Below are 26,270 nucleotides of genomic sequence, written 5' to 3'. Positions count from 1 at the left end.
TGAGTGCAGCCTGGCAAAACCCCATTTCTACCAAAAATACAAAAATTAGCCGGGCATGTTGCTGTGTGCCTATAATCCCAGCTACTTGGGAGGCTGAGGCACGAGAATCGCTTGAACCCGAGAGGTGGAGGGTGCAGTGAGCTGAGATGGTGCCATTGCACTCCAGCCTGGGTGACAGTGAGACTCCGTTTCAAAAAAAAAAACAAAAATACAAAAGCAAAAACAAACAGCTCTTTGTCAGAGCCATCGGTGATCTCTAGGTGGCCAAATTCATTGTTAAGTTAGGTCTCAGTCCTGTAGCAGCATTTGATACTGTTGATCACTGCTCCTTGAAATGCTGTCTTCATTTGGCTCTCTGAACATTCTCTTCCTTTGCCTCTGGCGTCTCACCTGCTGATTCTTCCCTAGGCATTATCAATCTCACTTGTTTTTTCTTAGAGGCAGGTTCTCTGTTGCTCAGACTGGAGAGCCAGTGGTGCTGTCACAGCTCACTGCAGCCTCTTGCAGCCTCGAACTTCTGGGTTTAAGCAGTCCTCCTAACCAAAGCCTCCCCAAATGCTGGAATTACAGGCGTGAGCCACCACAGCCAGCCCCAGTTTCACATTTTAAATGTAAATACTGGCCCGGCGCAGTGGCGCATGCCCATAATCCTAGCACTTTGGGAGGCCGAGGCGGGCAGATTGCCTGAGGTCAGGGGTTTGAGACCAGCCTGATCAACGTGGCGAAATCCAGTCTCTTCTAAAAATACAATAACAGCAAAAATTAGCCGGGCATGGTGGTGTGTGCCTGTAATCCCAGCTACTCGGGAGGCTGAGGCACAAGAATCGCTTGAACTCAGGAGGTAGAGGTTACAATGAGCCAAAATTGTGCCACTGCACTCCAGCCTGGGTGACAGAGCAAGACCTTGTCTCAAAAGAGTCCTAGAGGTGGAAGAAAATCCACGTATAAGTGGACCTGCACAATTAAAACCTATGTTGTTCAAGGGTCAACTGTATAGATGTATTGAACTGTATAGTTGTATAGATGTATTGAGATTTATTGTGATGGATTGGGTCATACCATTATAGAGGCTGAAAAGTCCCAAGATTTGCCATCTGCAAGCTGGAAGCCCAGGAAAGCAAACCCTCTGGAACTCACAGATATACTCAGAAGTGTTACCACCAGCTAGATAGGCATCCTCTAGCCCAGGCGTCCCCAGACTTTTTACACAGGGGGCCAGTTCACTGTCCCTCAGACCGTTGGAGGGCCGCCACATACTGTGCTCCTCTCACTAACCACCAATGAAAGAGATGCCCCTTCCTGAAGTGCGGCGGGGGGCCGGATAAATGGCCTCAGGGGGCGGGCCGTAGTTTGGGGACACCTGCTCTAGCCCAATCAGGTTGACACATAAAGTTAACCATCACATTTCCCTAACATTTCTCAGTTGCCCCAATCATCATTTTACTGGTAATACTTTGACAAGTGTTATAATAATAGCTAATGGTGAATTGGCAGTTTACAAGAGACCAAAAGCTTCCGCTTCCATGATCTTTTACTGTTGAATATGGTGAATTTGTAACAAAACTTGGAATTCAGAGGAGGCGCATAGGTTTTGGAATTTGCAGCCTTGGAGCCCCAGCTCAATTTTTTCCTGAGTTCCCTGCATAACCTATCTGAACTGCAGTTTCCCCACTCTACTTACCATTCTGATATCAATTTTTTTTGTTGTTTTTTGTTTTTCTAACACCGCTCCTTGTGTACTGATATCTATTTTATAGGATTGCTGTAAGGTTTAAATGAGAAACACCAGCATAAGTTGCCATACAGAGGCATGGAGGAAAAAAATCGTCGTCTTAATGTCTCTAACTAAGTGATGAATATAGATTCTGTTTATTTATTTTTGAGATGGAGTCTTGCTCTGTCGCCCAGGCTGGAGTGCAGTGGTGCGATCCCAGCTCACTGCAACCTCCGCCTCCTGGGTTCAAACAATTCTCCTGCCTCAGCCTCCTGAGTAGCTGGGATTACAAGCATGCATCACCATGCTTGGCTAATTTTTATATTTTTAGTAGAGATGGGGTTTCATCATGTTGGCCAGGCTGGTCTCAAACTCCTGACTTCAAACGATCTGCCCACCTTGTCCTCCCAAAGAGCTGGTATTACAGGTGTGAGTCACCGTGCCTAGCCTCTATTTATTTATTTATTTATTTATATTTTTTTTAGAAACAAAGTCTTACTCTGTCACCCAGGCTGGAGTGTAGTGGTGCAATAATAGCTCATTGTATTCTCAAACTCCTGGACTCAAGTGATCCTCCTGCCACAGCCTCCTGAGTAGCTAGGACTATACATGTTCACCACCATGCCAGGCTAATTATTTTATTTTGTTTTTGTAGAGACAGGGCCTCCCTGTGTTACCCAGGATAGTCCCAAACTCCTGACCTCAAGTGATCCTCCCATTTTGGCCACCCAAAGTGCTGGGATGATAGGCATGAGCCACTGTACCCGGTTTTCAGATTCTTATTGCCAGTGACTGGTTTGAGAGGGTGAGATCTGAGTGTAGGTTATTAGGTTCCTCCTTCCCTTTGAGCCAGAACCTTAATCCTCTGTAGGATTAATCTTAGAGTGGCTTATGTTTAGGATATTTGGATTTGTTTGAGGCCTTTGTTGTTATTATAGTAAAAGGGCCAGCAATTTTAGGTGGGATTAGTGGTTAACATACGCTTCTACCCTGCAGTTCTTCTTATTAATCAAGCTACTCAGTTGCAGCAGGTAACAGAAAACTAACCCCGACTAGCCTAAGCATGAAAGGGGTGTTTGTTGACTCTGTGATATTGTAAATATATATCTGGTCTGTGTTCCAGTTTGGAATGCTTATGGAGCTTCCTGGAGGGCGGTCTGCCCAGGGAGGACATGAAAGCTCTTCGATTCTTCCTCTGTGCTTTGCCCTGTGTGCCTCTTCCTTCATTTGTATCCACTGTGACGTCTTTTATAATAAACCAGTAAACCTAAGTGTTTCTCTGAGTGCTGAGAGCTGCTCTTGTAAATTCATGGAACCCAAGGAGGTAGTCACGGAAACCCTGATTTATAAAAGTCAGTTGGTCAGAAGCACAATTAAAGTAACCAGGGCTTGTGACTGGCATCAAGAGTTGGGGGGACATGCTTGTGGACTGAGTCCCCAGCCTGTGGGGTTTGACACCGTGTCTGGGTGGAGAGTGTTGGAAATAAACTGAATTAGAGGTTATCCAGCATATATCCACTGTAGATTCGATGGATTGATTGTTGTTGGGGAGAAATCCCTACATATTTGGCCACAGAAATCTTAGATATTGATTGATTGCGCATTGTGACAGCAGATGAGAAACCATTTGTATTTTTTCCTCACAGACTCCAGCTGAAGAGGCCTGGAGTAAACCAGCTTCAGATGGGACTCTATCCAGAAGCCTAAATTATGTCACCAGTTTTTGGTTGTTTTTTTTTTTTGTAGAGACAGGGTCTTGAACTCCCAGCCTCAAGAGATCCTCTTGTCTCAGCCTCCTGAAAGCTGGGACTGCAGGAGCCCACCACCACACCTGGGTACTTTTTATTTTTGGTAGAGATAGAGCCTTGCTGTGGTGACCAGGCTGGTCTCAAACTCCTGGGCTCAAGCAGTCCTCTGTCTTCCACTTCCCAAGGTGTTGGGATTACAGGCGTGAGCAACTGTGACCCGCCTGTTTAATGGTTTTGTTAAATGCCTCTCGAGGTGTTAAAAAGCCCATCATGGAAAGAAGATAGCCCCAGAGGAGGGGTTCCAAATTCTTCATGTAAAAGTCTTCCCCAAACACCCAAATGTCCATCAACAGATGAATAGGTTAAAAAACTGAGATCTATTCATACAATGGAACGTTATTTAACCATGAAAAGGCATGAAGTAGGCCAGGCACCGTGGCTCACACCTGTAATCCCAGCACTTTGTGAGGCTGATGTGGGCGGATCACGAGGTCAGGAGTTCGAGACCAGTGTAACCAACATGGAGAAACCCGTCTCTACTAAAAATGCAAAAGTTAGCTGGGCGTGGTGGTGTGTGCCTGTAATCCCAGCCACTCGGGAAGCTGGGGCAGGAGGATCGACTGAGCTGAAGAAGTCAAGGCTGCAATGAGCTGTGATTGTACCACTTCTCTCCAGCCTGGGCAATAGGGGTGAGACCCTGTCTCAAATAGATAGATACACGGAAACATAGATAGATACATTGATAGGGTATTGTATGCCATTCAAATTATTTCCATTAAGCTGTTTTTGTTGTTGTTTTTAAGCTTTTTTTTTTTTTTTTTTGAGACAGTCTCACTCTGTCACCCAGACTGGAGTGCAGTGATGCGATCTTGGCTCACTTCAACGTCCACCTCCTGGATTCAAGCGATTCTCATGCCTCAGCCTGCCAGGTAGCTGGGATTACAGGTGCGCACCACCACACCCGCTAATCTTTGTATTTTTTAAATAGAGACAGTGTTTTACCATGTTGGCCAGGCTGGTCTCAAATTCCTGGCCTCAAGTGATTCACCCTCCCAAAGTGCTGGGACTATAGATGTGAGCCATTGCACCCTGCCCATTAAGCTGTTTTTTGGGTTTTTTTTTTTTGAGACGGAATTTCGCTCTTGTTACCGAGGCTGGAGTGCAATGGCGCGATCTCAGCTCACCACAACCTCCGCCTCCTGGGTTCAGGCAATTCTCCTGCCTCAGCCTCCTGAGTAGCTGGGATTACAGGCACGCGCCACCATGCCCAGCTAATTTTTTGTATTTTTAGTAAGACAGGGTTTCACTGTGTTGACCAGGATGGTCTCGATCTCCTGACCTCGTGATCCACCCGCCTCAGCCTCCCAAAGTGCTGGGATTACAGGCTTGAGCCACTGCGCCCAGCTCTAAGCTGTTATTTTAAAAGTCTGCCTAAACCTCTGAACTAGACAAACATGGGGCACCTTCAATTTAGTTAAGTTTAAAAGATCAGTACAGATTTCAGCTTCCTCAGGGAAACTAGATTTGGAGTTTGAGTTCAGCTGTGATTAACTGCTTGCTAACAAAACACCAAACTCTCAAGAACATAACAGAATCCAAAGCCTATAACATGTCATCCACAATGTCCATGATACAATCCAAAATTATTAGACACAAAAAACAGGCCCGGTGTGGTGGCTCAGTCCTGTAACCCAGCACAGCACTTTGAGAGGCAGAGGCAGGTAGATCACTTGAGAAAGGAGTTTGAGACCAGCCTGGACAATGTAGCAAAACCATGTCTCTACTAAAAATACAAAAAAATTAGTCAGGCTTGGTGGTACACAGGAGGCTCAAGAGGCTGAGGCACAACAATTATGTGAAGAGGTAGCAGAGGTTGCAGTGAGCTGAGATGGCACCACTACTCCAGTCTGGGCAACAGAGCAAGACTCTGTCTCGGCTGGGCGCGGTGGCTCACCCGAGACGGGTGGATCACGAGGTCAGGAGATTGAAACTATCCTGGTCAACGTGGTGAAACCCTGTCTCTACTAAAAATACAAAAATTAGCTGGGCATGGTGGCGCATGCCTGTAGTCCCAGCTACTTGGGAGGCTGAGGCAGGAGAATTGCTTGAACCCAGGAGACAGAGGTTGCGGTGAGCCGAGATCGCGCCATTGCACTCCAGCCTGGATAACAAGAGCAAAACTCCATCTCAAAAAAAAAAAAAAAAAAGACTCTGTCTCAAAAAAAGAAAAAAAAAAGGAAGAAAAAGACATTTTTAAAATACATTTTTTTAAAAAACAGGAAAATATGACTTGTATTCACAAAAAAAGGCAATAAACAAAGATCAACCCCTAGAGGACCCAGGTGTTGGTACCAACTGACAAGAATTCTAAAGGAGAATCAAAATAATTAAAGAAAAAAAATTTTTTTAATTTAAAGCAGTTATTAAAACTTTGTCAGGCCCTGTGGTGGGTCACACCTATAATCCCAGCAATTTGGGAGGCTGAATTGGGAGGATCGCTTGAGCCTAGGAGTTCAAGACCAACCTGGGCAACATAGTGAGACCTCATCTCTACAAAAAGTTTAAAAATTAGCTGGAGGCCGGGCGCCGTGGCTCAAGCCTGTAATCCCAGCACTTTGGGAGGCCGAGGTGGGTGGATCACGAGGTCAAGAGATCGAGACCATCCTGGTCAACATGGTGAAGCCCTGTCTCTACTAAAAATACAAAAAAATTAGCTGGGCATGGTGGCACGTGCCTGTAATCCCAGCTACTCAGGAGGCTGAGGCAGGAGAATTGCCTGAATCCAGGAGGTGGAGGTTGCGGTGAGCCGAGATCGCGCCATTGCACTCCAGCCTGGGTAACGAGCGAAACTCCATCTCAAAAAAAAAAAAAAAAAAAAATTAGCTGGAGGCCAGGCATGGTGGTTCATGCCTGTAATCCCAGCACTTTGGGAGGTCAAGGCAGGCAGATCACTTGAGGTCAGGAGTTGAGAGACTAGCTTAGCCAACATGGTGACACCCCATCTCTACTAAAAATACAAAAATTAGCTGGGGGTGGTAGCTGGCACCTGTAATTCCAGCTACTTGGGATGCTGAGGCAGGAGAATTGCTGCACCTGGGAGGTGGAGATTGCAGTGAGCCGAGATCATGCCACTGCACTCCAGCCTGGGCAGCAGAGCAAGACTCTGTCTCAACAATAAAAACTAAAAATTAGCTTGGTCTGGTGGCATGTGCCTGTAGTCCTAGCTCCTCGGGACGCTGAACTGGAAGAATTTACTTGAGTCTGGGAGGTTGAGGCTAGAGTGAACCATGATTGCACCACTGCTCTCCAGCCCAGGAGACAGAAACGAGACTGTCTCTAAAAAATAATAGAAGAATAATACCCCTAAACTGAGGATTACCAAAGTGCCATCAAGAGAGAACTGGCTAAACTAGTGTGTTGTCCATATGATAATGTGCTCCTCAGCAATGAAAAGGAACAAAACAGCTGTGCGCAGTGGTTCAGGCCTAGCACTGGGAGGCTGAGGTGGGCGGTTCATGAGGTCAGGAGTTCGAGACCAGCCAGGCCAACATAGTGAAACCCCGCCTCTACTAAGAATACAAAAATTAGCTGGGCATGATGGTAGGCGCCTGTAATCCCACCTACTTGGGAGGCTGAAGTAGGATAATCGCTTGAACCTGGCAGGCGGAGGTTGCAGTGAGCCAAGATCGCGCCATTGCACTCCAGCCTCGGCGACAGAGCGAGACTTTGTCTCAAAAAAAAGGAAAGGAACAAACTACTTGTGGGTAACCCCCCATACAGGCACCAAAGAGTGAGAGCTAAGCAGAACCCTGGCACAGTTAGGGTTTGAGGAATATCTCACTTCATAGTGTTATTTCTCAGCAATTTCCTTTTATATAATCCTTTATACAATTATATATTAGTTTATAGAATTAGGGCCTGAAGAATCCCTTTATATAATCCTCTATATATAATCATATAATAGTTGATAGTATGAGTGCCTAAAGAATATTTCCCTTTAAGGCCGGGCGCGGTGGCTCAAGCCTGTAATCCCAGCACTTTGGGAGGCCGAGGCGGGTGGATCACGAGGTCGAGAGATCGAGACCATCCTGGTCAACATGGTGAAACCCCGTCTCTACTAAAAATACAAAAAATTAGCTGGGCATGGTGGCACGTGCCTGTAATCCCAGCTACTCAGGAGGCTGAGGCAGGAGAATTGCCTGAACCCAGGAGGCGGAGGTTGCGGTGAGCCGAGATCGCGCCATTGCACTCCAGCCTGGGTAACAAGAGCGAAACTCCATCTCAAAAAAAAAAAAAAAAAAAAAAAAAAGAATATTTCCCTTCATATATATAATTATATCTTAGTTCATAATCGGAGGAATGCCTAGAGTGGACACAGTACACAGCATGAATTAAGGAATAAGCAGCTTATAATCGGAGGAATGCCTAGAGCAGATGCAGTGCAGAGCATGATTTAAGGGAAAAACAGTTATACCAGGACAAGAATCCATGTCCCAGGCGGCAGCATTCACTATTGTAAAGATACCTGCTGTATGGCAGGCTTGGGGCAAGAGCCATTCCTCCTGATAAAGGAGTTGTAGGACCTTGCTCCAGTTCTCGTAGAGGCTGCCCTCAGACCAGCAATCCACCTTGGTGACTGTGAACTTTATCAGCTCTTAGTACTCATTGGAAGCTGCCAGAAGGTGGCAGTAACCTTGACAGCTATGTGACTGAAAGCATCCTCCTATAAATCTTCTTAGAAGTAGTTTTCCCATAGATGGAAGTATTGTACACTGTACACGGCCCACCTTCAAGCCTCAGTGACCTAATGGGGGTGGACCCCTTAACTGCATGCAGCCCTTGCCTTCATGGGAATGGGCCCCTTGCTGTGCACTGTTCACCTCCTGGCCTAGGTGACCTAATGGGGGTGGACCCCGTGTTTTATTGCTTACGACCCTATCACTATCCTTAAAGATGATTTCACTCCTTAAAGGTGATTTCACTCACTGCCCTGCCGCCTAACCTATGCACAATAAATACTCACGATTCTGCTTATAGGTGGTGTGGCCCCCTGAGCCCAGCTGCGCTTTCCTTGTACTTCTGTGTCCTGTCTCTTTATTTCTCAAATCCCGCACCTCAGCACAGCATAAGGAACACCCCACGACCCTGTGGGGCCCTCAACCCTACACTACTGATACAATATAGATGAATTTCAAAAACATGTTCAGTGAGGGAATCCTGGCCCCAAAGAATACATGTTGCGTGATTACATTTATATGAAGTTCTTGAACAGGCGCAAGTAAACTATAGTGTGAAATGTCAGCACAGTGTGTGTATCTCTGTGTGTAGAGATAAGGTGTGACCTTCTAAGTCAGTGGGAAAACAAGCATGCTAGGAGCCAAAGAGACTAAGATGCTGGGCGTTGCCTGAGCATTCCTAAGAATGCTTGAAACCTTGTAGGAATTGCTGAGTCTCTTGGGGTTTGAGACAGTTTTGTTTACACGATGGAATTGTGATAAGATTAGCTAGCACTCTTGGACTCTGATAAAACCAGCAACTTGGCCTGGGAGCGCAGCGTCCTCCCATCTGGCCTTCTAATTAGTTATGGTTCCAACCCCCAGCGCCGCATTCCCACTTGCTTTGCACCAGCAGGCTTGGCGTTTGTTCTCAGAGGGTCGCAGAAACCTTTGCTTCTACCTAGAACACGTTTCCTGGGTAAGTTTAGGTGTATAACTGACCGGATCCAGAGATAGCAGCACTTTGTTGTAAAATCGTAAGAAGAGCTTGTTTTCTCAGACAAGCCACTGCCCAGTAGGCCAATCTCAAATAAAAGAGCCCTTAAATAGTGTGGTCTTTGGCCAGGCCGTCATCAAGGGTTTATTCCCAGGTTTGGCAAGTGTCAGCATTTCTTTTGCTTGTGTGATTGTGTGAATATAACAGCAGACCCCTGGCCTCCAGATGAGAAGGGCCACGAGCGTTCACTAAGTGCATGCTCTGGGCCAGCCACTGCCTAGGACCTTTCTTAGGTATTTGATCATCAAGTAAGTGCTCTTGTTTTGATTTTATTGAGACCCAGAAAGGTTAACTAATTAATCCAAGGCAAGTGTGAGGCTTTATGAGAACTTAATGGTTGTTCTCTTCCTTCCCCCTCCTTGGACTTCCTAAAACATGAAGGTGAGTTCCTTTCCCTGACGGGTCTATGGCAGGTGGTGTACGTCATTTCTTTGTAGGGCTCTTACTTGTATTGGTGCTGGACGTGCTGTTCGCCTCTTCCAGTGTTTCCCTGAGTAGGGTCTGACAAACGGGTGGCCAGGCCCTCCTGGATTTCAGGCTTTATTTGGGGCACCAAGATGCAAAGATAATCCACTAAGACTTAGTTCTTGGCTGTATGTCATGGCTCATGCCTGTCATCCCAGCACTTTAGGAGGCTGAGGTGGGAGGATTGCTTGTGCCCAGGAGTTTGAGGTCATCTTGGGCAACAAGGCAGGACCCCATCTCTACAAAAAAAAATTTTTTTTTTTTTTTTTTTTGAGACGGAGTTTTGCTCTTGTTACCCAGGCTGGAGTGCAATGGTGCGATCTCGGCTCACCGCAACCTCCGCCTCCTGGGTTCAGGCAATTCTCCTGCCTCAGCCTCCTGAGTAGCTGGGATTACAGGCACGTGCCACCATGCCCAGCTGATTTTTTGTATTTTTAGTAGAGACGGGGTTTCACCATGTTGACCAGGATGGTCTCGATCTCTTGACCTCGCGATCCACCCGCCTCGGCCTCCCAAAGTGCTGGGATTACAGGCTTGAGCCACTGCGCCAGGCAAAAATTTTTTTTAATTAGCTGGGTGTGATGCTACATGGCTATAGTCTCAGCTACATGGGACGATGAGGTGGGAGGATCACTTGAGCCTGGGAGGTGGAGGCTACAATGAGCCGAGATTGCGTCACTGCATTCCAGCTTGGGTGACAGAGGGGCTGGAAGTCTGAGAAGTAGACTCTTCCACACATAGAAAGCAGGTTTTTTTTTGTTTGTTTTTTTTTTTTTGAGGCAGAGTTTCACTCTTGTTACCCAGGCTGGAGTGCAATGGCGCGATCTCGGCTCACCGCAACCTCCGCCTCCTGGGTTCAGGCTATTCTCCTGCCTCAGCCTCCTGAGTAGCTGGGATTACAGGCACGTGCCACCATGCCCAGCTAATTTTTAGTATTTTTAGTAGAGACGGGGTTTCACCATGTTGACCAGGCTGGTCTTGATCTCTTGACCTCGTGATCCACCCGCCTCGGCCTCCCAAAGTGCTGGGATTACAGGCGTGAGCCACCGCGCCCGGCCGAGAAAGCAGTTTTAAAAGGGCGTATGTGCTCTGATTGTGGTTATTTAACATTTACAGAGATGGATACAAAATGAAAATCACTTGAGGTTGTTGAGATTTGCTTTAAAACATGCTTTCATGTTGTACTTTTCTTTCTTTTTTTTTTTTTTTTCAAGATAGAATTTTGCTCTTGTTACCCTGGCTGGAGTGCAATGGCGTGATCTCGGCTCACTGCAACTTCCGCCTCTGGAGTTCAAGCGATTCTCCTGCCTCAGCCTCCTAATTAGCTGGGATTACAGGCACGTGCCACCACGCCCAGCTAATTTTGTATTTTTAGTAGAGGTGGGGTTTCTCCATGTTGGTCAGGCTGGTCTCAAACTAGTAACCTCAAGTGATCCACCCTCCTCAGCCTCCCGAAGTGCTGGGATTACAGGTGTGAGCCACTGTGCCCAGCTAATGTTGTACTTTTCTTCCACTTTAGAGAAAAAAGGCAGATAGTTGGAAACAGATGGGTGACCAGAGTGCTCTGCGGAGGCAGAGGTACTATAATAACTGTTGGTAGCCAGGGAGGCCCCAAAGAAGAGAGGGCATTTGCGTAGTAAGAGTGTGTTGCCATTTGCCAGCTACGTGCCAGGAGGAAGGGGTGTCAAGGCAGTGGGCACAGTTGGATGATCTGCTTTGAGAGTTAATGGCCAGGGATAGCAATAGCTTATTATGAAATTATAAAATGAGGTGATTCTGCCAGGCAAGGCACTACCCAGTAGGCACAGTGATCCTTCAGACCATGTGGTCAACTCTCTCTGAAAATTTCAATCTCAGTTTCATGAGTGAGTGAGAATGCATGTGTGTGTGTGTGTGTGTGTGTCTTTGCAAAAGCTTTTATGAGCTACACACCGTTTTTTCTTGTTATATGTTCACGGGATGTCTTTGAAGGAATACCCAAGAAAGAACTAGTTGCCTGTAGGGATAGGAGATTTCATTGTATTGCTAGGGTAGTCTGAGTTTTTTCACTAAGTACATATATCGTTTACTCAAACTTGTGTGTGTGTATGTGTTTCTCGAAACAGTTTTATTAACAACCCCATGAGACAGTGATGGGTGATGAGGGGCTAAATTAAAACAATGACAAGTGTGGCGGGAGAGAGGGGACTGGGTTTCCAGCTTGGGAAGCCAGCTGTGCCGTGATGCCGTTAAGCAGCATCTAGAAGGCAGCGCCCTGTGGGACAGGAAGTGTGAGTGTCTGCGGGGCACCTCGGTGGGGTTATTCAGGAGGCAGTTGGAAGTCTTGAGTTGGGAGCCTTGGAAAGAGGTCAGGGTTGATGGCACTGATCTGGAAGTTTAGCCTGAAGCTGATGAGTATGCTTAGGGAGTGTGTAGAGAATGAGAAGAGGATCCCAGAGCGATCTTCCACTGGAGTAGAGGAGGAGGCAGCAGGAAACCAGAATGGTGGTTAGAGACTGGGGAGCATGGAGCCTGGTGGGTTCGTCAGTCCAGAGGGACAGAACCAATAGCATATATATACACACACATAGGCGTTCATTAGGAAGAATTACCTCACACAGTTACAAGGTGAAATCCCCTGATAGGCCATTGGCAAGCTGGGCAAAGAGAGAAGCTGGTAGCATGGTTCCATCCAAGTCCGCCAGCCTTAAAGCCAGGGAAGCCAACAGTGCAGTCCGAGGCCAAAGGCCTGAGAGCCCCTGGGAGGTGCAAGCCTCAGAGTCTAAAGGCCAAAGAACCTGGAGTCTGTTGTCCAAGGGCAGGAGGAGAGAAGGCCAAGTGTCCAGCATGGCACAGACCAGAGCGAGCATGCAAACCCAGCAAGCTGTTTGTCCTCCTTCTTCCGCCTGCTTGTGCTAGCCACGCTGGCAGCCAACTGGATGGACCCCCCCAATAGGGAGGGTGGGTCTTCCTCTCCTAGTCCACCGACAAATGTCAGCCTTCTTTAGCAACACCACAGACACCCCCAGGAACAGCGCTTCACCAGCCATCTAAGCATCCGTCAATCCAGACGAGTTGTTACCTAGGATTCACCATCACACCTGAAATCTAGAGAGAGTAGAGCTTTGAGGCACAGCATGTGAGCAGGTATGCAGTGCAGCAGAAGGTCCAGGAGCTGGAATGAGCTCCCTGGGAGCTTGAGGGTAGCTGAGGCGTGAATGGGAGAAGTGACGATGGTAGGTATGGTAGTTTTATGGTGAAGAAAAGGATAGTGATTCAGTCGATGTTTAATGAGAACCCACAGTGTGCCAGGCTCTGTGCTAGGTATGGAGAATAAAGTGATCCCTGCCCTGAAAGACTGGACAAACTAGGGGAGGAGAGAAATACATACAAAGCGGATTTTCATGTGATTTGGTAGGAGCAGGAGTGGAAAGAGGGTCTTAGTGGACAGAAAGTTTCAGGCTGTGATCAGTGGAGGAGGTGGCTTGGTACTAAGCTAGGTCTTAAAGATTATGTAAACGCCGGGCGCGGTGGCTCAAGCCTGTAATCCCAGCACTTTGGGAGGCCGAGGCGGGTGGATCACGAGGTCGAGAGATCGAGACCATCCTGGTCAACATGGTGAAACCCCGTCTCTACTAAAGATACAGAAAATTAGCTGGGCATGGTGGCACGTGCCTGTAATCTCAGCTACTCAGGAGGCTGAGGCAGGAGAATTGCCTGAACCCAGGAGGCGGAGGTTGCGGTGAGCCGAGATCGCACCATTGCACTCCAGCCTGGGTAACAAGAGCGAAACTCCATCTCAAAAAAAAAAAAAAGATTGTGTAAACTCAGAGGATTAGGAGTGATCCGGACGTCCCACATAGAGGGAATAGTGTAAACATAGGGTAAGCATGGAGATAAGAAGTTATGTGGGGCTGGGTGTGGCAGCCCACACCTGTAATTCCAACACTTTTCAAGGCTGAGGCGGGCAAATTACTTTGGGCTCAGGACTTTAAGACCAGCCTGGGCAACATGGTGAAACCTCGTCTTTACAAACAATACAAAGATTACCTGGGCTTGATGGTGCATACCTGTAGTCTCAGCCACTCAGGAGGCTGAGCCTGGAGAGACAATTGCTTAAACCCAGGAAGCAGAGGTTACAGTGAACTAAGATTGTACCACTGCATACTAGCCTCGGCAACAGAATGAGACCCCATCTCAATAAAAAGAGAGAAAGAGAGTGACAGGGGCAGGGTGAGAAGGAAGGGAAATTACATGGTATGTAATTCAGTGTCAGTATTGATGGAACATAAAATGTGGGGTAAAGAGTAATAACAGGTGTTGGGGATAGTGGCAGATGGAAGCCACCTCTTCATGGAGACCTTGTGTCCTATGTTAAAGGCATGATGTATCCTAGAGGCAGAGGGTTGAAAGCCTGTGGTAGGACAATGATAGGGTAACACATGTCTTTTAGTTGGATGGTTCTAGGGAGGGGTAGAGGCCAGATGTGTTGGAAATGAGAATATAGGCATTTATCCAGGAAGCTGCTGTGTATATTACAGTGAAACTAACCTGACATGTCCTGAACCAGTGAGTGAAGGATAAAGAGGAATGGATAGAGTCCAGAAATATTGAGGCAGTAAATTAATAATGAGAGTGTTGGAAATTGAGGGAAAAAGGGGAGTCGAAGATAACTCAGTTCCCATAGGTAGCTGAATGGGTTATGAAAACAACAGAGAAGGGGCATGCTACCACCAAGGATTTTTGAGAGGAGGGGTGGGTAGGGAAGTGATGACTTTGCCTTTAGACAGATTGATTTTTTTTTTTTTTTTTTGAGACAGAGTTTTATTCTTGTTGCCCAGGCTGGAGAGCAATAGCACAATCTTGGCTCACTGCAACCTCTGCCTGTCGGGTTCAAGTGATTCTTCTGCCTCAGCCTCCCGAGTTGCTAGAATTACAGGAGCCTGCAACGACACCTGGCTGCTTTCGTATTTTTAGTAGAGATGGAGTTTCCTCCATGTTGGTTAGGCTGGTCTTGAACTCCTGACCTCAGGTGATCAAAGTGCTGGGAATACAGGTATGAGCCACCATAACCGGGCTAATTTTTAAACCATTATACTGGTATAATACTCATACCATACAGTTTACCCATTTAAAGCATGCAGTTCATTGGCTTTTTCCCCCCCCCAAGATGGAGTTTTTGCTCTTGTTGCCCAGGCTGGAGTACAGTGGCATGATCTTGGCTCACTGCAACCTCCGCCTCCCGGGTTCAAGCAATTCTCCTGCCTCAGCCTCCCAAGTAGCTGGGATTACAGGTGCGCACCACCACGCCTGGATAATTTTTTTGTATTTTTACTAGAGATGGTGTTTCACCATGTTGGCCAGGTTGGTCTGGAACTCCTGACCTTGTGATCCGTCCACCTCGGCCTCCCAAAATGTTGGGATTACACGTGTGACCCATTGTGCCTGGCCACTTCATTGGCTTTTAAAGTATATTCAATTATAAAGTCATTGCCATAATCCAATTTTAGAATATTTTCTGGATGCAGTGATTTTTTATATTTTTTAAGGCTTCAACTTCTGTATGATTTTTAAAATATTATTTTTATCATGGAAATTTCTAGCCCTACAGAAGTAGGACTGTATAAGGAATATCTATGTTGAACATAGTAATATGGGGTGTCCTCTGGGTAGAGATGTTCAATCCATGAGTACCTTAGTTCATTTGGATTGCTGTAGCAAAATACCTTAGTCTGAATATTTATAAACAACAGAAACTACTGCTCACAGTTCTGGAGCTGTCATCCTTGAAACACAGAGCAAGCCCTCACCAGATGCTGAATCTGCTGGTACCATGATCATGGACTTCCTAGCCTCCAGAGCAGTGCATTTCTGTTGTTTATACATGATCTAGTCTAAAGTATTTTGTTACAGCAGTCAAATGAATTAATACAAATTGGTACTAGAAGTGGGGTGCTGCTATAACAAATACCTGAAGATGTGGAAGCGGCTTTGGAACTGGGTAGTGGGTAGAGGCTGGAAGAGTTTTGATGTTCGTACTAGAAAAAGTCTACATTGTCAAGAACAGAGCATTAAGCACAGATCTGCCTAGGGCACAGGAGGAGAGCTGTGGAGAAAGCCTCAATCTTCTTCTCAGAGATACCCTAAGAGGGCATGAACAGAATGTTGGTAGAAATATGGATGCAAAGGCCATCCTGATGAGATCTCAGATGGAAATGAGGAACATGTTAGTGGAAACTGGGGGAAAGGTGATCTTTGTTGTAAAGTGGCAAAGAACTTGGCTGATTTGGGTTTGTGTCTGTTGATCTAAAGGGTCAAGCCTAGGCAAAATTAATGGAGAGTTTATATCAGCCAAGGCTGAGGACTGCAACCTGGGACACACTTGTAGGTTGCCTTGGGAGTGCTCTGTTTGGCGTTTATTACAAGCAGATTTTTAAAGGCAAAAAGGAATGAGGAGTGGGCTCTCATGAAGTTGTTTGACAGGGGCTGGGCGTGGTGGCTTATGCCTGTAACCCCATCACTTTGGGAGGCTCAGGCGGGTGGATCACCTGAGATCAGGGGTTCGAGACCAGCTTGACCAACATGGCGAAACCCCATCTCTAATAAAAATATAAAAATTAGCCATGCGTGGTAGCAGGCGCCTCTAAACTCAGCTCCTCAGGAGGCTGAGGCAGGAGAATCGCTTGAACCCAGGAGGCGGAGGTTGCAGTGAGCCAAGATTGCGCTATTTAAGCCTGGGCAACAAGAGCAAAACTCCATTTCAAAAAAAAAAATTGTTTTACAGGAATTCTCACTGGTTTACAGAGATAACATGAATTAGTGACTGGTTATACATTGTTGAGCTGTAGGATATGAGAAATTACGGAAAATGCCAGTGAATTGGCATTTTATGGCTATTTTAGAATTAGTCTAGAGTTCACATAGCAAGTGACTTCGTGAGGTAGTTATTTAGCTTAAGTGAGCAGTGAGTCATGACTACTGTTGCATTTCAGTGCTTCTTTGGGCCTGACAGTTAAGGGGGGTGCTCACATTCTTCAGATTAAAAGTTTCTTTTATTTCTCATGTCCTAGTGTTTTGTGGGAGAACTTGAGTGATGAAATCAGCTATTTGGTGGATGAAGTCTCTAAGCAAAGTAGTGAGGGGGAAGCATGGTTTCTCTTGATGGCTTATAGTAAACTGTGAGAAGAAACAAACAAATATGGAAAACCAAAAGGGAAACAACTTAAGCATTTGGAAGATTTTCAGCATGGCCATGTTGTAAATAATGAAAAATTAGGCTGGGCACAATGGCTTACACCTGTAATCCTGGCATTTTGGGAGGTCAAGGCAGGCGGATCATTTGAGCTCAGGAGTTCAAGACCAGCCTGGGCAACTTGGTGCAACCCCATCTCTACAAAACATTAGCTGGGCATGGTGGCTTATGCCTGTGGTCCCAGCTTCTCAAGAGGCTGAGGTGGGAGGATCACTTGAACCTGGGAGCTTGGGGCTGCAGTGAGCTGAAATTGCACCAGTGTACTCCAGCCTGGGTGACAGAGCTAGACCCTGTCTCAAAAAAAAAAAAAAAAAAAGGAATAAATGTATTCAGAGAGAATATGAAGGGTGTGGCCAAGCCATCCTTTGATAAGGAGACTAGTATGGATATGGAAGCCAGGCACTACTCATCTAGACGACAGAAGGATGACCCTGAAGGCATGTGGGGGCTGTCACCCCCATCACAGACAAGAGCACGACTGCTCTACTCAAAAACCCACTAAAAATAAGGAAAATAATGATGGAAGAAATCAATGATTCTCCACCTCTAACTTTGAGGACAGGATAGAAAAGTGATCCTCAGGCTTCACTCTCAGAAATGGGGTTAGCGCCCTTATGAAAGAGGTCTCAGAGATGTGTGTTGCCCCTTCTGCCATGTTGAGAATGCAGTGAGAAGGTACCATCTTTGAAGCAGAGAGTGATACCGGATATACTGGGGCTTTGATCTTGTATTTCCCAGCCTCCAGAACTGTGAGTAATACATTTCTGTTGTTGGCCAGGTACCATGGCTCATGCCTGTAATCTTAGCACTTTGGAAGGCTGAGGTGGGTGGATCACAAGGTCAAGAGACTGAGACTGTAAGGCCGGTTGCCTCACCTGGTGGCCAGACACACCCACCTCTGCACTCAGCACCTGACTGCACCTGGCACCTGGCTCTGCACTCGGCACCTAGCTCTGCGCATGGCTCCCCTGGAAGGCTCTGGCTGATGCAACCCTGGCCGGCTCTTGCACTAGAAAACCCACCCAACAACCTTCCAACCAATAGCGGCCTGCCCCGTGCCAATCCCGCTCCCCTAGAGCCAATCAGAGCACCCTGCTGTTGCTCGTTACTCATAGCCACAAAAAACCCACACCCCAGGAATTTGGCGTGACTTCTCGCCCCTTTCTCTGGACCATAGACCCTCGCCGGGGAGCTGAATAAATTGGCATTTAATTTTCTTATACCGACCTCAGTTTCTTCATTTTAAACTCGGCAATAACCCTTACAGAGACCATCCTGGCCAAGATGGCGAAACGCATCTCTATTAAAAATACCAAAATTAGTCACGTACCAAAACAGAGATATAGACCAGTGAAACAGAACAGAGGCCTCAGAGGCAACACAACATATCTATAACCATCCAATCTTTGACAGACCTGACAAAAACAAGCAATGGGGAAAGGATACCCTGTTTAATAAATGGTGTTGGGAAAACTGGCTAGCCATGTGCGGAAAGAAGAAACTGGATCCCTTCCTGACACCTTACACTAAAATTAACTCCAGATGGATTAAAGACTTAAGCATAAGACCTAACACCATAAAAACCCTAGAAGAAAATCTAGGCAAAACCATTCAGGACGTAGGCATTGGCAAGGACTTCATGACCAAAACACCAAAAGCATTGGTAACAAAAGCCAAAATAGACAAATGGGACCTAATCAAACTCCACAGCTTCTGCACAGGAAAAGAAACAGTCATTAGAGTGAATCGGCAACCAACAGAATGGGAAAAAAATTTTTGCTGTCTACCCATCTGACAAAGGGCTGATATCCAGAATTTACAAAGAACTAAAACAGATTTACAAGAAAAAAAAAAGCCCATTCAAAAGTGGGCGAAGGATATGAACAGACACTTTACAAAAGAAGACATACATGAGGCCAACAAACATAGGAAAAAATGCTCATCATCACTGGTCATTAGAGAAATGCAAATCAAAACTACATTGAGATACTATCTCACGTCAGTTCGAATGGCGATTATTAAAAAAATCTAGAGACGACAGATGCTGGAGAGGATGTGGAGAAATAGGAACACTTTTACACTGTTGGTGAGAGTGTAAATTAGTTCAACCATTGTGGAAGACAGTGTGGCGATTCCTCAAGGACCTAGAAATAGAAATTCCATTTGACCCAGCAATCCCATTACTGGGTATATGTCCAAAGGATTATAAATTGTTCTACTATAAGGACACATGCACACGAACGTTCACTGCAGCACTGTTTACAATAGCAAAGACCTGGAACCAACCCTACTGCCCATCGATGATAGACTGGACAGGGAAAATGTGGTACATATACACCATGGAATATTATGCAGCCATCAAAAATGATGAGTTCGTGTCCTTTGTAGGGACATGGATGAACCTGGAAACCATCAGTCTCAGCAAACTGACACAAGAGCAGAAAATCAAACACCGCATGTTCTCACTCATAGGCGGGTGTTGAACAATGAGAACACATGGACACAGGAAGGGGAGCATTACACACTGGGGTCTGTTGGGGGGAAATAGGGGAGGGACGGTGGGGGATGGGGAGTTGGGGAGAGAGAGCATGGGGAGAAATGCCAGATACAGGTGATGGGGAGGAAGGCAGCAAATCACACTGCCTTGTGTGTACCTATGCAGCTATCTTGCATGTTCTTCACATGTACCCCAAAACCTAAAATGCAATTAAAAAAAAGAAAAAAAAAATTAGTCGGACGTGGTGGCATGTGCTTGTAGTCCCAGCTACTCAGGAAGCTGAGGCAGGAGAATCACTTGAACCCAGAGGCAGAGGTTGTAGTAGGAGAGATGGGGTTAATCGTACTTCAGTTGTCTGGTTCGTCCCTTCCGAACCACCCCTTCCCTACAGTATACAAGCCCTGAGGGTAGTGGCACCAGGATCCACCATCTGGTCTCACTGCCATGTCGAGACACAGATGCAGCTTCTGTTCCTAGGTCACTAAATGTTTCTAAGGGAATATGTTCTCTAGATGACAATGCGTTATGTAAAGCTGTGGTGGTAAAAAGCGTCATACATGTGAGACAACATAGATCAATATCACAAGCAACCAAAAGAAAAAGAAATTGGACTTGATAAAAATTAAAACCATGTGCTTCTAAGGACACAAGTCAATAATAAGACAACTGGCCAGACGTAGTAGCTCACACCTATAATCCTTGCACTTTGGGAGGCCAAGTTGGGCAGATCACCTGAGGTCAGGAGTTTGAGACCAGCCTCGCCAACATGGTGAAACCCCATCTCTACTAAAAAAAAGAAAAAAAGAAAAACAAAGAAAACATGCCCATACAAAAACTTGCACATGACGCTCATAGCAACATGATTCATAATAGCCAAAAAAATGTACGTAACCTGATGTTCGTCAGTTCACGACTTGATTTGTAAAATGTATTATAGCAAAACAATGGAATATTAGTAATAAAAAGCAAGGGTAGGCCTGGCATAGTGGCTCATGCCTGTAATCCCAGCACTTTGGGAGGCCGAGATGGGTGGATCACCCAAGGTCAGGAGTTCAAGACCAGCCTGGCTAACATAGCAAAGCACTGTCTCTACTGAAAATACAAAAATTAGCCAGGCATGGTGGTGCGCACGTGTAGTCCCAGCTACTCAGGAGGTTGAGACAGAAGGACTTGAAACTGAGAGTCAGAAGTGGCAGTGAGCTGAGATCGAGCCACTGCACTCCAACCTGGGCGACAGACCGAGACTCCATCTCATAAAAAAAAAGTGCAGACCATGCAAATCGAAAGAGACAGAAAGTAAATAATACTTGCCTGGGGATATGGTGGCCAGGTACCACGTATTTAAAGTATGCAACTCGTTGGTTTTTAGTATATTCAGAATTGTGTAACCATCAGCACAATTTTAGAACATTTTCATCACCTGGCCAAAAAAAAAAAACCATACCCATTAACTGTCACTGTCTTTTCCCCTAACATTTCCCACCCAGCTTCCAATGGATTTGGCTATTCTGGATATTTCATGTAAATGGAAACATACAATATGTGGTCTTCCATGACTGCAGCTTCTTTCACTTAGCATAATGTTTTCAATGTTCATTCATGTCATAGCGTGTCTCACTACTTCTTTTCTTTTTATTAGCAAGTAATATTCCACTCTACGGATATCATACTTTATGTATTCATACAGTTTCTTTACGTCCTTCCCAACTCTTGTCTCTTTTTTATTGTAGGTGTGAAGTGGTGTCTTTGGTGGTTTTGACTTGCATTTCCCAATGGCTAATGATACGGAGCATCTTGTCATGTGCTTGGTGGTCATTTGTATGTCTTTTTTGGAGAACTGTCTATTCAGATCATTTTTGTGTGTGGGCTGAGGTAGGGAACCAGATGCATTCTTTTACATGTGGATATTCACTTGTCCCAGTAACATTTGTTGAAAAGATTATTCTTTTCCCACTAATTTATCTTGACGCCCTTGTTGAAAATTATTTGGCCATTTTTGGTCTCTCAGTTCTGTTCCATTGAACTAGATGTTTGTCTTTATGCCAGTACCACGCCATACTGATTACTGTAGCCTTTAAAAAAAAAAAAAAAAAAAAAATTATTTATTTATTTATTTATTTATTTATTTTTGAGACGGAGTTTCGCTCTTATTACCCAGGCTGGAGTGCAATGGCGCGATCTCGGCTCACCGCAACCTCCGCCTCCTGGGTTCAGGCAATTCTCCTGCCTCAGCCTCCTGAGTAGCTGGGATTACAGGCATGCGCCACCATGCCCAGCTGATTTTTTGTATTTTTAGTAGAGACGGGGTTTCACCGTGTCGACCAGGATGGTCTCGAACTCTCGACCTCGTGATCCACCCGCCTCGGCCTCCCAAAGTGCTGGGATTACAGGCTTGAGCCACCACGCCCGGCTGAAAAAAAAAAAAAAAAAAACATTTATAAAGTGGAAGTAGGGGCCTCGCTATGTTACCCAAGCTTGTCTGGACCTCTGGCTGCAAGCTGTCCTTCTGCCTCAGCCTCCCAAAGTGCTGGGATTGGAGGCATGAGCCTCTGGGCCTGGCCACAATTGATTTTTGTTTATTGATCTTGTATCCTGCAACTTTGCAATTAGATCTAACCTTGTTCTTAGTCCTAATAGTTGTTTAGGATTCCCTAGGGTTTTCTATATACAAGGTCATGTCATGTGCAAATAGAAATAGCTGTACTTCTTCCTTTCCGATCTGGATGTCTTTTAGTTTATCTTATTGCCTCATTGCCTTGGCTAGTGCCTCCAGGACCGTGTTGACTAGAAATGACAGGGACCTACGCTCGTCTTGTTCCTGACTTAGGAGAAAGCTTTTAGTCTTTCACCTTTAAGTCTGATATTAGCTGTGTGTTTTTCATAGATGCCCTTCATCAGGTTGAGAAAGTTCCCCTCTATTCCTAGTTTGTATGTTGTTATACTTTTAAATAACAGGAGCAGAGCCTGTAAGAAGATACAAATAAATACATGGGGAGAGGTTCACAGTTTATTAAGTGAGGGGAAGAGTTTACTCCATTCAGTGTGAATCTGATCTCTGTGGGTAGGAGGATGTGTTAGTTGAACATTTTTTTTTTTTTTTTTTTTTTGAGATGGAGTCACACTCTGTCACCCAGGCACATGCCACCATGCCCAGCTAATTTTTGTATTTTTAGTAGACACGGGGTTTCACCATATTTGCCAGGCTAGCCTGGAATTCCTGACCTTGTGATCTACCCGCCTCTGCCTCCCAAAGTGCTGGGATTACAGGCGCGAGCCACCGCACCCGGCTGAACAACCTTTTTTTAAACAATAAAAATAGAGACAGGATCTTACCTTATTGCCCAGGCTGGTCTTGAGCTCCTGGACTCAAACCATCCTCCTACCTTTGCCTCCCAAAGTGCTGGGTTACAGGTTTGAGTCACTGCACCCAGACTGAACAAACTTTGTTAAGATGCAGGCTATTGTGCAAAATTTCAGCACCCTAAAAAAACTCCCCTTATTTTATCTAATATGCCTTTATCTTTAGGCATATGTCCATTTTCACCTAGTTATACTTTTGGTTACTTTTGGTTGTCTTTTTACTCTTGTTCTAATTATCTTTTTTTTTTTTTTTTTTTTTTTTTGAGACAGTCTCGCTCTGTCACCAGGCGCCAGGCTGGAATGCAGTGGTGTGGTCTCGGCTCACTGCAACCTCCGCCTCCTGGGTTCAAGCAGTTCTCCTCAGCCTCAGCCTCCTGAGTAGCTGGGACTACGCGCCACCACGCCCAGCTAATTTTTGTATTTTTAGTAGAGACGGGTTTTCACCATGTTGGCTAGGATGGTCTCAATCTTTTGACCTCATGATCCTCCCACCTTGGCCTCCCAAAGTGCTGGGATTACAGGCATGTGCCTGTCCCAGCTGGTTAGGTGGATGCCGGCAGTACTTGGGATCCCTTGGCTTGTAGCAGTCCAAGTCCCATCTCTGCCTCTGTCCCCACCTGGCTGTGTGTCTGGATTAAGGGCACACCCTATTCTACTATGACCTCATCTTAGTGACATCTTAAATACTTCTGAAAAGATCCTAATTCCCAGCAAGATTACATTCCAGGTACCTCGGTTAGGACTACAATGTATCTGGCCGGGTGCAATGGCTCACACCTGTAACCTCATGAGGTCAAGAGATCGAGATCATCCTGGTCAACATGGTGAAACCCCGTCTCTACTAAAAATACAAAAAATTAGCTGGACATGGTGGCGCATGCCTGTAATCCCAGCTACTCAGGAGGCTGAGGCAGGAGAATTGCCTGAACCCAGGAGGCGGAGGTTGTGGTGAGCCGAGATTGAGCCATTGCACTCCAGCCTGGGTAACAAGAGCGAGACTCTGTCTCAAAAAAAAAAAAAAAAAAAAAAAGGACTACAATGTTTCTTCTTATTATTATTATTATTATTATTGTTTAAAGAGATAGGGTGTCACTCTGTTGGGCAGGCTGGAGTGTAGTAGCTCATTGCAGCCTCCACCTCCTAGGCCCTAGTGATCCACTCACCTCAGCTTCTCAGATAGCTGGGACTGCAGGTGTGTGCCACCTTGCTCGGCTATGTTTTTAATTTTTTTTGGTAAAGATGGGGTCTCACTATGTTGCCCAGGGTGGTCTTGAACTCCTGGCCCCAAGTAGTCTGCCCGCCTTGGCCTCCCAAAGTTCTGGGATTACAAGTGTGAGCCTCCCGGCCGAATGTATCTTTTGAGAGGGAACAGTTCAGCCCACAGCAGCCACTAACAGAGTTCTCTTCTGTCCTCACTCCCCCACCAGGTACCCCTGTAGACAATGGCCCTCGTGTCTGCCGATTCCCGAATTGCAGAACTTCTCACAGAACTCCATCAGCTGATCAAGCAAACCCAGGTAAAAAGTCACCACCCTTCACTCTCAGATGGGAACACAGGCTTTGATGCACTGAGCTGTGAAGTGGGGGGTGGCATTTCTGTTCAGAGATATTGGACACGCAGGAACCAAGATGATGTCATAAAGGTGAGAGGAGGGGAATTTGGGGTATGGCTGCAATTCCTCTTGGATTTTCTCCATGTACAGGATTTCATGATTGATTTTAACAGCTATCCTGAGATAGAATTCACATGCCATACAATACATCCATTTAAAGTGTATAATCCAGTGATTTTTCGCAACTCACAGAGTTGTGCAGTCATTACCATGATCAATCTCAGAACATTTTTAGCACCCAACAAAAATGCCCATTATCTAAAAACACATTTTTTTTTTTTTTTTTTTTTGGAGACAGAATCTCACTTTGTCATCCAGGCTGGAGTGCAGTGGCACAATCTTGGCTCACTGCACCCTCTGCCTCCTGGGTTTTTTTGTTTTTTTTTTTTTTTTTTTTTTTTTTTTGAGACCGAGTTTCGCTCTTGTTGCCCAGGCTGGAGTGCAATGGCGCGATCTCGGCTCACTGCAACCTCCGCCTCCTGGGTTCAGGCAATTCTCCTGCCTCAGCCTCCTGAGTAGCTGGGATTACAGGCACACGCCACCATGCCCAGCTAATTTTTTTGTATTTTTAGTAGAGACAGGGTTTCACCATGTTGACCAGGATGGTCTCGATCTCTTGACCTCGTGATCCACCGCGTCAGCCTCCCAAAGTGCTGGGATTATAGGCTTGAGCCACTGCGCCCGGCCTGCCTCCTGGGTTTAAGTGATTCTCTTGCGTCAGCCTCCCGAGTAGCTGGGCTTACAGGCACACACCACCACATCCAGCTAATTGTTTTTGTGTTTTTAGTAGAGATGGGGTTTCACCATGTTGGCTATCTCTACTAAAAATACAAAAATTAGCCGGGTATGGTGGCTGGTGCCTGTAATCCCAGCCACTCAGGATGCTGAGACAGGAGAATGACTTGAACCTGGGAGGCAGAGGTTGCAGTGAGCCAATATCGTACCACTGCACTCTAGCCTGGGCGACAAGAGTGAAACTCTGTCTCAAAAAATGAACAAATGAATGAATGAATGAAAAAAAAGATACTGGCAGGTTATGCATTCCATTCAGTCATCCACAGTTAGACCTGTTTATCATCATCCCATATAACCAGGGTGTCCCTCAGACGGCTGCCGCTGGGTTCCCAGACTCCCATCTCACCTGTCAACTTCTAAAAGCAGGCATGGTCCTGACAGATGCATGGCTTCACCCTTTCAGGCACCCATGTAACTGATCTAAGAGATGGCATTCTCTTACTCTGAGCCTCTCTTGAGCTATAAATACAATACTGTATTTCCCTCATTGCATAACCCATTTAATTTGTTCTGTTAACTTGGCTACTATTTCTCCTCTCCATTTGTGATTGGTTTTCACCCAAACTTTTCGACCTTTGGAAGCGATGTTAGCGCCAGGTGCAGTAGTACATGCCTGTAGTCCCAGCTACTCGGGAGGCTGAGGTGGGAGGATCGCTTGAGCCCAGGAGTTCTGGGCTGTACTGCTTTATGCCCATCAGGTGTCTGCACTAAGTTTGGCATCAATGTGGTGACCTCCCAAGAGTCGGGTGCCACCAGGTTGCCTAAGGAGAGGTGAACTGGCCCAGGTTGGAGACGGAGCAGGTCAAAACTCCTGTGCTGATCAGTAGTGTGATTGTGCCTGTGAATAGCCACTGCACTGCAGCCTGGGCAACTGAGCAAGACTCTGTCTCTTAAAAAAAAAAAAAAAGCCGGGCGCGGTGGCTCATGCCTGTAATCCCAGCACTTTGGGAGGCTGAGGCGGGTGGATCACGAAGTCAAGAGATCAAGACCATCCTGGTCAACATGGTAAAACCCCGTTTCTACTAAAAATACAAAAAATCAGCTGGGCATGGTGGCACGTGCCTGTAATCCCAGC

At 46.0% G+C, this 26,270-nt stretch overlaps 1 protein-coding gene across 3 annotated transcripts in view; it reads left to right on the top strand.

The window, feature by feature from the left end:
- The window catches only part of LOC101051814 (SAGA-associated factor 29), a 34,483-nt gene that overhangs the window by 908 nt on the left and 7,305 nt on the right, over window positions 1-26,270 (top strand). For all 3 annotated transcript variants that reach the window (XM_039477999.2, XM_039477997.2, XM_039477998.2), the window contains exon 2: window positions 24,215-24,304. In XM_039477999.2, coding sequence (XP_039333933.1) covers window positions 24,230-24,304 — 75 coding nt within the window. In that variant the 5' untranslated portion in view covers window positions 24,215-24,229. The remainder of the gene's footprint in view (window positions 1-24,214; window positions 24,305-26,270) is intronic.

Source organism: Saimiri boliviensis, chromosome 12, assembly GCF_048565385.1.
Source record: "Saimiri boliviensis isolate mSaiBol1 chromosome 12, mSaiBol1.pri, whole genome shotgun sequence".
In the NCBI taxonomy this organism is placed as follows: domain Eukaryota; kingdom Metazoa; phylum Chordata; class Mammalia; order Primates; family Cebidae; genus Saimiri; species Saimiri boliviensis.
Note: the sequence above shows the minus strand (reverse complement) of the source record. Positions and strands in the feature narration are given on the sequence as shown.